General features: G+C 43.4%; 1 protein-coding gene across 1 annotated transcript in view; it reads right to left on the reverse strand.

Moving 5' to 3' along the window:
- The window catches only part of DPYSL3 (dihydropyrimidinase like 3), a 140,542-nt gene extending 129,407 nt beyond the window's left edge, over positions 1-11,135 (reverse strand). The window contains exon 1 of the mRNA XM_036750723.1: positions 10,363-11,135. Coding sequence (XP_036606618.1) covers positions 10,363-10,740 — 378 coding nt within the window. The 5' untranslated portion in view covers positions 10,741-11,135. The remainder of the gene's footprint in view (positions 1-10,362) is intronic.
- Positions 11,136-13,578: the final 2,443 nt, after the last annotated feature.

The following is a 13,578-nucleotide window of genomic DNA, read 5'->3' on the forward strand; positions in this document are numbered from 1 at the left end:
CCAATTCCCTCATTTTACTGAAGGAGGAAACTGAGGCTCAGAAAGGAAAGCAATTTGTCCACGGTCACATAAGTTACAAGACACAGAAATCTGGATTTGAACTGGGATCCTTGGCCTCTCAGTACAGAGCTCTTAGCACTGTACCTCTTCTCTCACCCTCAATTATAGGTGGCCCTGTGTGTTTTTTCTTTTATGACCCAGAAAGAATCTATAACCCTGACCCAGCTTTCTCTGTTTCTGTCTTTGTACCTAATCCAGACTCCTGTAAATAAGCTAAGTCTGGCTTGTCCTTCCTCAAGGCTCCATAACTTGTATCTCCATTTCCTTCTGTAGGGCTGCTATTTACATCCTTACTTTCTACATTTAATTATGCCCAGCTATGGGAATATCCTGGAGAAAAGCTAAACAAGCCTCAAGGCCAATTCCAAACTAGATTTCCATTTGCACTTTTGACTCAGAACAGCGGTGCCAATGGAAAAAGGTCTGGGCTTGGAGTCAGGAAACCTGGACTCATTTTCTTATTAACTGTGTGTCCATGGTAACCTACCCCTTGTAGGCCTCAGTTCCCCATATGCAAAGTGGGGCTAATAACAATGACTGTACCTACTTCATAGAATTGTTGGAAGGAAAAAGCTTCATTAACCTTAAAGAAGTTGAGATTTCTGATCCATTAATTACTCTCTGTCATATTACTATTTTCCCACTCCTATTCCTTCTCTTTCCTCTCTGCTAACCCCTCCTTTTTTAACTTAATACATTTCATTTGAATATTTCCTGCTTTTACCCTTTCGCGGTCTAACTCAGGAACATCTGCTAAGGCAGTGCCTGGGTAGAATTACCACAGTAGATAAAGAGCCTGTCCCACTGATTTTTATAAACATATGGATACATTTCCTCCTTCTACTCTCCTTTTTATCTCCTATTTTTGTTCTTTAAATATATAAAATATATTTAAATATATATATATATATAATATACATACAATATATATAATATATATACAATATATAAAATTCTTCCTTGAATATTTAACTTTCTTCCACCAGCCCTGCTTCCAGCCTGGCCCCCAAAGCCAGGGAGCAGCCCCTGTAGAAGACCTCTCCAACCTCAACACCAAACACCCACCACCACCAAACACCAAAAGTCAAGCAAGACTAGTGACTAGCATTGCCCTCCCCGCTAACACCAGCCCTGCTTCCAGCCTGGCCCCTCATTCCTCACCCCTAGCCATCAGCCTGGGTAGCAACCCTCGTGGAGCTGTGACTTCATTAGCATCACAGTCACTAAACTCTTGGCACTGTCAAATGGTTTAACATCAGAAGCAGATATGGTTTTATCGATGGAAATTATATTTTTGTTTTATGGAATAAAACAAACTTTTCCATAACAATACCATAAAAAAGATGAAACAAAGAACAAAATTATCATGCAAATTTCTTTCCTTTTTTTTCTTTTCCACCCCACCTCCCACTCTCCCCCCACTCAACCCCCCTCCCCCTACCCCACCCATGACTACCATTAGATACAAATAGGTATATATGTGTAAAATTATTTTATGCATACTTCTATTTATCAGTTCTTTCTCTGGATGCAAATAGTATCTTTCTTTAAATGTCCTTTATCAAAGGAAATGGCATCAAAGAAGATGTATTACCGTCTGCTTTTCTGCCACATACACCAGGGCTGTCTGAGCCTTTCCATCTGACTTGCAGCTGGAACCTCCTATAATATTTGTTTCCTAATAAAATATTAGCATCCCGAGATCAGTGATGGATTGATTTTCTCTTTGAATCTCTGCTTGGCAGGGAACTTTGCATACAATAAGTGATAAATGAATGCCTTTTCATTCATTCATTCATTCTGCTTTAATCTCCCTTTATATTATTATTCTTTGGTTGGTTCTTTGGGGGTCCTCAGTCTAATCTACGATCACTTTAGATTTGGAAGAGCCTTTAGAAATCGTCTAGTTCTACCGCTTCATTTCACAACTGGACACAGAGAGATTCAGTGATTTCTCTGGGGTCAAAGAGGCAGTAAAGAGCAGAGCTAGGATTCGAACCCACGTTCTCTGTCCCGGAACCCATGTTCTTTCTGCTAGATCATGTCTGGTCAGTACAGAACTGGAAAGAACCTTAGAGGTCATTCAGTCCAACCAACTCATTTTCCTGTAAAATTTAGTCCAACCACTTTATTTTACTGTAAAATAGAGATATTAATAGCACCTCCCTCACAGCATCACCATGAGGCTCGATTGAGATAATAGTAGCACAATGCCTGGCACATAGCAAGTACTTAATAAAGGTTTGTTTCCTTTTGTTGTTGTTGCTGTCCAGTGGCTTCAGTTATGGGTGATTCTCTATGACCCCATTTGGGATTTTCTTGGCAGAGATATTAGAATGGTTTGCCATTTCCTTCTCCAGCTCATTTGACAGATGAGGAAACTGAGGCAAACAGGGTTAAGTGACTTGCCCAGGGTCACACAGCTAGTAAGTGTCCGAGGCCAAATTTGAACTCAGGAAGATGACTCTTCTTGACTCCAGGCCCGGTGTTTCGTCCACCTCACTATGTAGTTGCCCTTTTGTTTCCTTTCCTTCCTCTTTTACAGTTGAGGGAACTGAGGCACAGAGCGGTTAAGTGATTTGCCAGGGATTACACAGCTAATAAGTGTCTGAGGCAGGAGCTGAACCCTGATCTTCCTGACTCAAGGATCAGTGCACTACCCATTGATCAGGGTTGCCTCAGGCATCTTTTGCTAATAGCCTCTGCACAAGCCACACAAAATACTGTTCCTACTTTGTCCTTTACTGCACATGAAAAGTTTGAAGTATGGCATGCTTGATTTAATCCACTGCCAAGTTCTAAATTCCTTGAAGGGAAGGATCCTATCTCATTCAACTTTGCAGCTATTGTGAGGCCTAGCATGATGCTTTGCCCATAGAAGACACCTAATAAACATGTTGAATAAATGAAAACCTCGGGTTCTAACTGCAATACTTACAGGACCTCCCGTTTCATTTACAATAAACTCTTCTCATACCCCAGCAGAAGGAAAAAGATTTCTGGCCTGCGGTTTACCCCTCTGAACCAAACTTACCACCATTCTACAGCATCTTGTCATAATCTTCTATTATCTGGACCCCTTAAAATGGTATTTAGAATTGCTTTTTTGGCATTCAGAGTTAACAGTTTCATTTCTATATAAATTGGAATTTTAACTAGTACCTACTGGGGGTGGGGGCCACTACAAAATTTTCCCAAAATATTGAACATAAATCTCCTCCAAAAGACATCATACATGATTGCCTTGAGGAGAAAATGTAAGCTTTTCAAGCCAGCATTGAAGGGCCTCCATAATCTGGCTCTAACCAACCTTTTCAGATTTATCTTACATTTCTCTCCTTCAGAGTTTCACTCAAACTGAGTCTTGCCTAATCTCATTCCACCCTTTCCTGCCTCTGTTCATTTGCATAGGCCAGGGCTGGGGAACCTACAACCTTGAGGCCACATATGGCCCTCTAGATCCTCAAGTGCTGCCCTTTGACTGAATCCAAACTTCATAAAACAAATCCTCTTAATAAAAGGATTTGTTTTATGAAGTTTGGATTCAGTCAAAAGGCCACATGTGGCCTTGAGGCTGCAGGTTCCCCACCCCTGGCATAGGCCATCCTGTCCCCATGCCTAGAACAGTCTCCTGTCTCCTCTCTGCCTATTAAAACTCATTTGTTCTCTCAAGGTAAGGTACCACCGGCCCCATGGAATACCCCTGATACCCCAGATGATACCATTCCCTCCCTCTTCCAGTTGTCCCCGAACATCCTACCTTGTAGTACACTTATTTATGCACATCTTGTGCCTCCATATTAGGTTTTAAGCTTGTCGAATGTAAGGTCTGTGCTGTTTTTCATCTTTATATCCCCAACATCCAGCACTATGCTTTATGCCTTGTAGACTCTTATTAACGTTTGCTGAATAAAGCAAGCTTTGGCTAGATGGCTGTTTATTAATCCATTTGTATCTGCTTTGTAAGGGTTTGTACCATATTTCATTCATACATTAGATGTTTATTTCATTATTTTCATTAATGGTTATTAACTTTCTAATTTAATTTTTCAATGTTGTCAAATTGAATTGCATTGCAATACATTGATTACCTAAAAGGGAATTAGAACTCCTTCATTCTTGCAGTATGAATGCTGACAGATGGATATATAGACATACATTTGCGCATATATATTCATGTTCCAAGGACTCAGTTATGGGGACTGTTCCTATCACAGTGTCTCTAGGAAGATTTTTGTTTTTATCCCTTGTATACTAGACTCTCATAACAAGCCTTCTCTTGAACAGAGCCTTATGGAATCTCTAACTTCATATCCTTATTCATTCATTGTGCAGCTCTGCCCCACTCATATCCAATTCACACGCAAGTCAAGCCATCACCCTCATGATGTCATTGGTTCTCCTTGAAAATAAAGGATGAACAGCAATAACAAGACATTCATTCAACAAACATCTATGAAGTGCCTACAGTTTGCAAGGTGCTCGGTATAAGGAAGCAAAGAAAGAACCACAACAGTCCCTGCCCTCAAGGAACTTTCACTCTACTGAGGGTTCTACTATGTGTATAACCTATCTGGCCACAATTAGAACACATCACATCAGGCAGTGGATTGGATCAAATGAAGAACAGCTGTACCCTCAACCTCATGATTCCATGTAACTGCATAGACAAGTTTCTAGGAAATGTCTCAGTTCCCTAGAAATCTTCCTAGAATAGTCTGGTTCAGTGCCCTATTTTCTCTGTTTCTCCCTGAAATAAAATGCCATGAAGTACACACCCACAGGCAGTAAACACTGTTCTTTTGTGCTGGGTTCTCTGTTCTTAGAGAGCTATCCTCACTGTCTCAAGAGAGCATCATTTATTAGAACTAACTACAGAATGCATTACAAGAAGAAGCAGCTATAAGATCATTGACTCTGAAAAGCATCACAAGCAGTAAGCTGGATATTGTAAAACATTACTTACAGAATCATCAGCAGAGAGGGGGGATAGCACCACCTCTAGGGACCATTAATTGGAGGGAACATTGCCAACCATAGCATTACTTAAAAAAAACACTGGTTATGCCTCTCAAATACATCCTGTCACTCGAAATCAAATCCTGGAAGAAATCATGCATAGGTAAAGCTTGAAAAGAGATAAATGAGACCCTATCTGATTGTGGCCTGAAGGTTAAGGAGTCTGGAATCTTTCCTTAAATAGATCACTCACTGGTCACTGGGCTGACTCAGGTGGTCAAAGACTCCAGAGAGATACTGTGAAATTTGTCTTTTGAGAGTTTTGATGTTATTAAATAAATAGGCCTTTATAAGCCCAAAGATTCACCTTGTGCCTTAACTCTCTCCCATGTACAGGAAAGTATGGGACTTTTAATTCCACTGGCTTTACTTTAAAAATGTTGAGTGCTGCAGTAACAAGTCAAAAGACTTGGGCAGTGGTGGGATTCAGACGGTTCACACTGGTTCAGCAGAACCAGTACCTAATTTTAGGTTGAGTTCAGCGAACCGGTTGTTATTGGGGGTGGGGCCTGTGCCTCCACATTGGCAGCACCTCGGCCTCGGTTCCGTGGAAAACCAGTTGCTGATTTATTTGAATCCCACCACTGGACATGGGCGTATGAACTCAGGGCCACGCTCTTATTTGTCTATACCTCAACCCTGAGAGGGTTCCTAATGGCTTACCAAAGAGAGAATCTTACACAGAAGTGACCCAGGGGGGTGGGGGGGTGGGGGGGACTAGGAAACATGGAACCGTAGATTGTAGGCCCCCCACCTGTCCCTGTGAAAAATACTAATTGATGAAAATTATCTTTGTGGTGACAATGCCATTAGATGTTCCTTAAACATGTACCCTCCCAGCATCACTTGCTCTTTGCAGAAGCAGTATGATTCGAGTGTGATTAAGAAAGCCAGCCATGTATTGACATTCCCCTTCCTACAATCTGTTCACTATTAGGGAATGTCTATGATTTTGGCAAGAAATGTGGATAAATGTTCAATTTGCATTTAGAATTGCTTTTTTAGGCACTTGGTGTAAGCAATTATAAACAAAGAAAAGTTGAGTGGTGTTTGCATGAATGCTTTTAGTAAATCCTGAAGGTATGAGCTCTCTGAGAAAAAGCACCAGGGTCATGCCTAACTATTCCTACAACATTCAGAAGACCAGTCTCTTGGATACAAGTCAGATGATAAGGATCTCTTTGTAGGTCATAGAGGCAGCAAGGCATTGTGACAGAGTAGTGGACTTGGGAGTCTGGTAGACATGAATTCAAATGCTGCCATGTGTGACCATGAGCAAGGGAAGAGAGTTGGGTTTTGAATGAAAAGATCTGAATTCAAACCCTGGCTTTCCCACTACCTGGCCGAGCGATCTGGACAACCCACTTAACTTCTGGGCTTCGGCTTCCTCATCTGTCACATAGGAGAATTGACTAGAAGGTCATTTTAGGTTCTAAGGCTGTGATCTTGTGAACCTAACTCACTTAACCTCTCTGAGCCTCAGTTTCCTCATGTGTAAAATGAAGTGTTGAACTAGATGACCTCTGAGGTCCCTTTTAGCTTTAAGTCTGCGATTCTAAAATCCCAAATCACTTAATCTCTCTGAGCCTCAGTTTTCTCATCTATAAAAAGGGTGTAACAACGCCTCCCTTAGTGTGTTGTCATGAAACTGATGATCCTCTTTGAAAATGAGAGGCGAACAACAACGTGAAACTCAATGGAGATGATAGATGTAAAGTGTTATAAGTGTCAATTGTTATTATTTACAGACCCAGAATATGCCAGAGGCTTTTAGTGATTTGAGTCCTCTAGGGTTCACTTATTTTTATCCTATACTTACTTCCTTTTCTGATGACATTATGGTCAGGGGAATACCATAAGACAAAATATCCGGATTTCAGCAAGATATTTGACAAAATCTCTTAGAATATGAAGAAACTGGGCTGAGTGAGAATATCCACGTGGCTTGCTGAAAACCGAATCCAAAGAATGCTGATTAAGGGACTATCAGCCTGGAAAAGCGATCTTTAATAGGTGGTATGTGTATATACATCCATATATATAGGGCTCTGTGCTCAGTCCTATACTGTGCAACATTTTTTATTGATGATGAGGTAAAGGCGAGTTTGTCAACTTTGGTGATGACATAAAGCTGAGAGGGGGTAACTGATACGTTGGGGAACAGAATCACAAGTTAAAAATACCTGGATACACTGGTGTTATGGCCTGAAACCAACAAAGTGAAACTTAATAGGGATTAATTTAAAGTCCTGTATTTGGTGGGAAAAACTACAAAAATACTCTTTGGGGGAGACCCAGTTTAAACAATGTTTTGTGAGGCAAAGCCATAGAGGATTTACCTGACATGAGTCATAGTGATACGGCTGTCAAAGATGCTAACAACATTTTAGGCAGCCTTAATAAAATATCCAGGAGAAGGAAGGTGATGGCTCTGCTGTGCTGTGTCCTGATCAGAGTACTTTAAGAGAACTGTGTGTAGTGTTGGACACCACATCCTAAAGTGGACCTTTATCAATTATAATGCATCCAGAAGATAATGAAGGATTTTGAAGCCATATTCTATGAAGAATGGTTGAAGGTACCATGGTGAGATATGTCACAAGTAAGAAACTATGCAAGAGATGTGGAGTAGGGGATGTCATTGGAGACATGTATGCCTGGGGGGGGGGGGAAGAAGAGTTGGTCTTGTAATGAGAGCAAGGGATACATGATGAGCAGCCCAAGTCCTGTAACGGGATCTACATAAATATGAGAGATGAAACGAAGGCCCCCTGCATGTTGGATGCACCGTGTATGGGAAATTTATGAAAAGCCATGGACAAGTGTCAGGCAAGTTGAAGAGTCAGGACTATCCAAAGCAATGAGATGACGGATGCAATAGCCTGTTGAAATGTTGATGGAACTGGTTAACCAAGGAAAGAGAAGATCATTTTTGCTATCTTCAAATACCTAAAGAGCTGGCATGTAAAAAAAGAGATTACATTTAGTCTGTGTACCTTCAAAAAGCAGAACTAAGACCAATGAATAGCAGTGACAAGAGGAGGCAGATTCCAAATGAATATAGAGGAAAACTTTTTTTTTAACAGAGTTGTCTAACAATGGATGGTAGTAAGTTGCCTGTCAGTGAATATTTTGAAAGCAGAGACTGAATATTCATTTGTCACAGATGTTACAGAAAGGATTCCTTCACTGAGAGGCAGACAGGCTCAAGTGACCTCTAAGGTCCCTTGAAACTCTATGAAATTGGAGATAATAATACAGTATTGTCCAGACTGCCAACAACATTGAAGACTGACCTATGAATAACCATAGAGCACTGTATATCTTGCTGATACTTATGTCATATCATTATTTTTCAATTAGTAACCAAAAGTACAGGGTTTGCAAGGAAGGGGGAAGGAAGGAGAATTGTTGCGATTACAAGGAGTACATTTTTCTTTCCTCTAGTTACCATTCATCAGTATTACAGATTGACCATAAAAGTCTGGCTCACATCAGAGGGGTCGTAGTCAAAGGAATAATGTTAACTATAGTTTACTGACATCATCCACCACATATCTCATTCCTGGCAGTCAGGAAGTAAACGTTTTCACTCCTGGCCAAATTAGACCTAAAGAGAAGGAACACCCATTTTCAAGGCCCACTTTTCCATCTAGAAACAACTTGAAACCCTTCCAAACATAAGAGGCTCAATTCCTCCTTTCCTCCCTCCCTAAAGGAAAAAGGAGGGAGGATCCTGGGAAAATCCCAGGATTTTAAAAAGCAGCAAGAGGAGGGGAAAGGTGCTTTGAACTCCTAACATAGATTTACGATTATCAGTTGTGATTTCAAGTAACATCAACATCCTGTTTTTGCAAAGGTTACTTTGAACAATCCCAATTGTAAATAACCTTTTCCTTGTGTTTCTCTTTTGCATTTTTGCTTTTGTGTGAGCTTGTCATATATGAAACCCAAAGAAAAGGCCCTTGTCCCTCCTATTGGCTAACTATGTGTTTTAATGAAAGTCTAGAGTCTGTGGGCACTGGCTGCAATTCCTCTAAGGAGCCAATTTCCATTTCAAGTGATTATTCATAACAATATTAAAGCAGAATAATAGATGCAGTTGGTTTTTGCATCCAACACCGAGACAACAGGAAAGAAAGCTCTGTTGGACTAGAGTATCTGAATAGGTTTGTTTCTTCCTCCTTAGGCATCATTTTGAATTCTGAACCCTCTACCTGTGCCCAGATTCTCAGGACACCTGCCTACCAACCAAATAAAACCCATGTCAAGCAAGGTCTCTTCAGTGACTTCAGCCATATAAGTTTCTGACAATACACACATGTATTAGCTTTGGCACACATGTGAGCAGCTGAGAAGGATTGGTTTCTTAAGAAACCCTTAATAGTGTCCTTTATTTTTAAATAACTAAGATGGATCCAGAAAGGTGGTTATATCATCTCACCTCAGAGTTCAAGAGCTGGCCCATGCACACATATATACCTCAGGCAAATACAATCTGAGACAAAGTGACAGTTAAGACGTGTGAGGTCGGCAGAATAATCTTGGAGGGTGTTTAGTCTACTGTTTCACACACAAAGTTTCCCAAGTGGGGCGGATGACTGAGCTGCTAGCTCCAGCCGCACTGGGGTGTGTGTCGGCTCGGAGGGTGGGGAGGAGAGCAACTTCCCTCTCTGCTATGTTGTTCCTCCGGACTACAGAAGAGCTCTTCTGTGAATTACTTTTGCTGCTTTCGACCCCAGTGACAGCCCCCCTTCCCCCAGCTCCCCTTGTCTGGTTGTCCTAGACATCCCTTTTTGGGATCTGAAGGTGCCTGTCTGGGGCGGGTATTTTTGAGTCGATGGAGAGAGAGACAGAGCAGGAAGGGTGGACTTTTTCTTATGGGCAGAATAAAACCTAGTTAGATCCTTCACAGTCCAGCCCTCCACACCCATCCAGAAATGAGGAGATCGCGAAGAGGGCAGGGAGGCAGAGGAAGAAGGATTCTTTTAAGTACAGACATGAAGCCCAACTGAGGAGGGTAGGGGGTATTCCCACTTCCCCTGCCCCACAAATAGATACTACGGACAGAAACTTGAGTTGGGGGTCCGGAATTGGAAGGGGAAGGCCGGAGAAGGGAGAAGGGGTGGTAGTTACAAGGAAAATCTCCTCCTTCCCCCGTGAGTCGGGTGCAAAGTGAACAGAGAAAGTTGCAGCGCAGCCTTCGGCCCCCGGGCTGGGCTACGCTGCAGGGAGGGGTGGGAAGAGGAGGAAGCAAGGCTGAAATGGGGGGCACTCTTTTACCTTATCTTTGGGGTCGAGGTTCTGCAACACCTCCTTGCCAGAAGCACTGCGAATCTCCACCCCGCTGAGGGCTGGAGCGGGGGCATCTCGGCAGTCCTCCCGGGCTTGGCTCCTCCGGGGGGTGTCTGGCTCAGCCGCCACCGGCCGGCTCCCCCCGCTGCCTACGCTGCCTTGGCTGCTCCTCGGGGTCTTCGCCCCTCGCTGCCCTACGCTCAGGGCATCGAAATCCAGCGTCTTGCTCTCGAAGGCGCCCTCCACGTTGCAGAACATGCCCCCATACTTCTGTCGGGGGATCTGGTCCGTGGTACCTGGCCTGGCCAGGTAGACCGGCAGATCATCCTCGCGGCTGTTGTCCCAGCCCCTCCTGCCCGATGCCATGGTTCCACTGGGGGTGGCGCGGTTCCCGGGGTAGCAGCAGGCACTCTCCTCCCAAGAAGACGGAGAGGGGCAGCGGCCGGCGCGTGCGGGGAGCAAGATCGACTGGAGCCCAAGTGAGACGAGGTTTATGAGGCTGCAAACCAGAGGTGGCAGTGCAGCCCCGATTTCTGCTCTAGTCCCATGACAAGAGCGAGGACCCAAAATAACAGCTCAACATGCGAAGGAGCCCTGCGCTGCGCGCTCGGTCCCCCCTTTTCCCCAAGCTCACGTATGCCCGAGCTTTGCCTCGCATGCACGCAGCGCGGCGACTCGTCTGTACCCTGCTTTGCTGCCCCTCCCACTCCCCTCTCACACACAGGCTGCCCCTCATAATCCTAGGATTCCCAGCCGGAAGCACCATAGGTTCGTGGAGCTGGAAGAGAACCTTACGGGTCATCTAGACGAACCTCCCACATCTTGCTGATTTCCCAGAGAAGGGAAGCGACTAGCCCAAGGTCACACAGGTAGTGGAGTTGTGTAAGAAGGTAAGCTTTCAGGGCAGAGAAATATTTCTGCCTGTAGCCCCTAGCTAGTGCTTAATTAGTGGTTTCTTCTAGCCAACTGACTGACTAGGCAGGACTCAAACCCAGGTTCAACCCCGTCATTCCACAGACAAGAAAACTAAATAAAGTTCAGGAGGGAAGATGATTGACTAGTCCAAGTTCATACAAAGAGTGAGTGTTAGAGTCAGCTGGTGATGGTGGAGAGAGCGCTGTGTTTGGAGTCAGGAAGACCTGATTTCAAATCCTGACTCAGATAAGCTGTGTGACTCTGGGCCATTCACTTAACTTTTCTGGGTCTCAGTTTCCTAATCTATGAAATGGTGGTGGTGGTGAAATCAATGACTTCTAACATGCCCTCTGGCTTGAAATCTGTGATCTCATGATTCAGATCTCCAAACCCACAATTCTTTCTACTTCATCATAAATTCAACACTTATGCACAAGTATACACGTGTAGGCTCTGCCTTACGTATGTGAAAGCAGACACACAACCCTATGTTTTGCCTTGTGACCATATATTCCACAGTTGTGGACATTGCTATCCATCTACACATATACTCTGAGTGTACAGCCCACAGTTTTTTCTTCCAAATTTGTGCTCACCCTCCAATTTCATCTCTAGTCCCCTACCTAGGTAACAATTGTAGACAAACACATTTCTTTGCACACACAAAAGTACTATCCATGGGCCTTTACCCAATGACCGTAAAACTGCAGAGTCAGCCTTGGAGAGGAGCTGGTTACAGAGATTCTATCCCTGTTACTGAAGAAGCCTGTGGACTACTCATCAGGGGCGTTGTTGATGGGATTCCAGTTCATGTGTGAGTTGGATCAGATACCCTTCAAAGGCCCTTCCAGCTCTGAGAGTCTGTGCTTCGGGGACTCCGTGTGCAGTTTGACCTGTTGGCAGGGTAGGATGTTGGCACATTGGGAATGGTGCGGGTGAAGGGGGATGGAAGCTGTCCAGGCCTTGGCAACTGGGAACAAAGATGGAACTCTGCATGTTGATGCTTGCCATGTACTAAGGGAGTACCCAGTGAACGGGAGGGCAGCTGCAAATGATTAAGCTTTATTCAAATTGTGTGTGACTTGTTGGCCCTCAGGCTACTGGTAATTTTCCAAGATAGCCTTTGGGAAGCTGCCTTCTTGGGAAGTTGAAAAGAGTTACCAAAAGATATTTCATTTTGGAAATTTGTGAAATGGGACATTCCCTGATATTTCTCTTGGGTTGGGAAGAGCTATCCCACAACTAATCCAGGGAGGGAAACATGAAAAAATGGACAATATTACTTTTAACAAGCAAAGATTACATCTATACATCAGCATAGGTAGAGGGGAGAAAGCGGCATAATGGGAAAAGGATTGGATTTGGATTCAGGGAGACCTGGGTACAAATCCTGACTTGGCCACTTAATCCCTGAATGACTTTGGGCAAGCCTTTTATTCTCTTTTAGGCCTAAATTTTTCTAGGCATCTCAACTCCTTATTTTTCTTTGCAATTACGTTAAGGATTGCCATATGCCTAAATGTTCTCATCTGTAAAATTAAGGAATTAGACTAATTGTGCTGATTATTAGAAGTCTAGTGGAGAGTCTTAGACCAGGAGCCACAAGTTCTGACTTTCAATCACAGCTTTGTCACTTCATGGCTGTGTGACCAGAAGCAAAGCACGTGACCTGTCTGCCAGACTCTTCTTTAGTGGATAATACTAATATTTGCCTTACCTACCTCTCAGATTTACTGCGAAGATCATCGGATTTAAATCAGAATGGGACCATGGACATCCAAGACTCATTTTACCGGTGGGTAAACTGAGGCCCAGACAGGCAAAATGACCAAGAGCAAATAAAATCATAGCTGTGAAAGCATGAAAGCTCTATCTAAGGGTTATTACTGCAATCACTTCAAACTCTCACGGTGGTTCATTTTGTCCAAGTCAACCAATCTTGCTGGAAGATGTGCCATCAAAGTGGGACGGGGCTTGCTCGATGCAGATGTGACCTCCAAACCACGAAACTGACTGTTTCAGAATGAGGAGCCTCTCTCCACAGTGGGATCAATCTGTGTGATTCAGTGTCTGATGATGACAAGCTCAACAGAAGCAAAGAGTTCTGAATATTGTTAATCAGACCTCTCAACTGCTCCACAGTCAGCCAGGGAGATGAGTGTTAAAAAAAATGGTATGAAATTGCTATGGACTGAAAAATACCAAATGCACATCTTTTCAGAAAGGTTGGTGTCAGGTTTGTTACATGCAAAACCCAGTTTGTATCTCATGTGACTCTGCAGCGAAAGA

The sequence above is a fragment of the Trichosurus vulpecula genome, chromosome 3 (assembly GCF_011100635.1).
Source record: "Trichosurus vulpecula isolate mTriVul1 chromosome 3, mTriVul1.pri, whole genome shotgun sequence".
In the NCBI taxonomy this organism is placed as follows: domain Eukaryota; kingdom Metazoa; phylum Chordata; class Mammalia; order Diprotodontia; family Phalangeridae; genus Trichosurus; species Trichosurus vulpecula.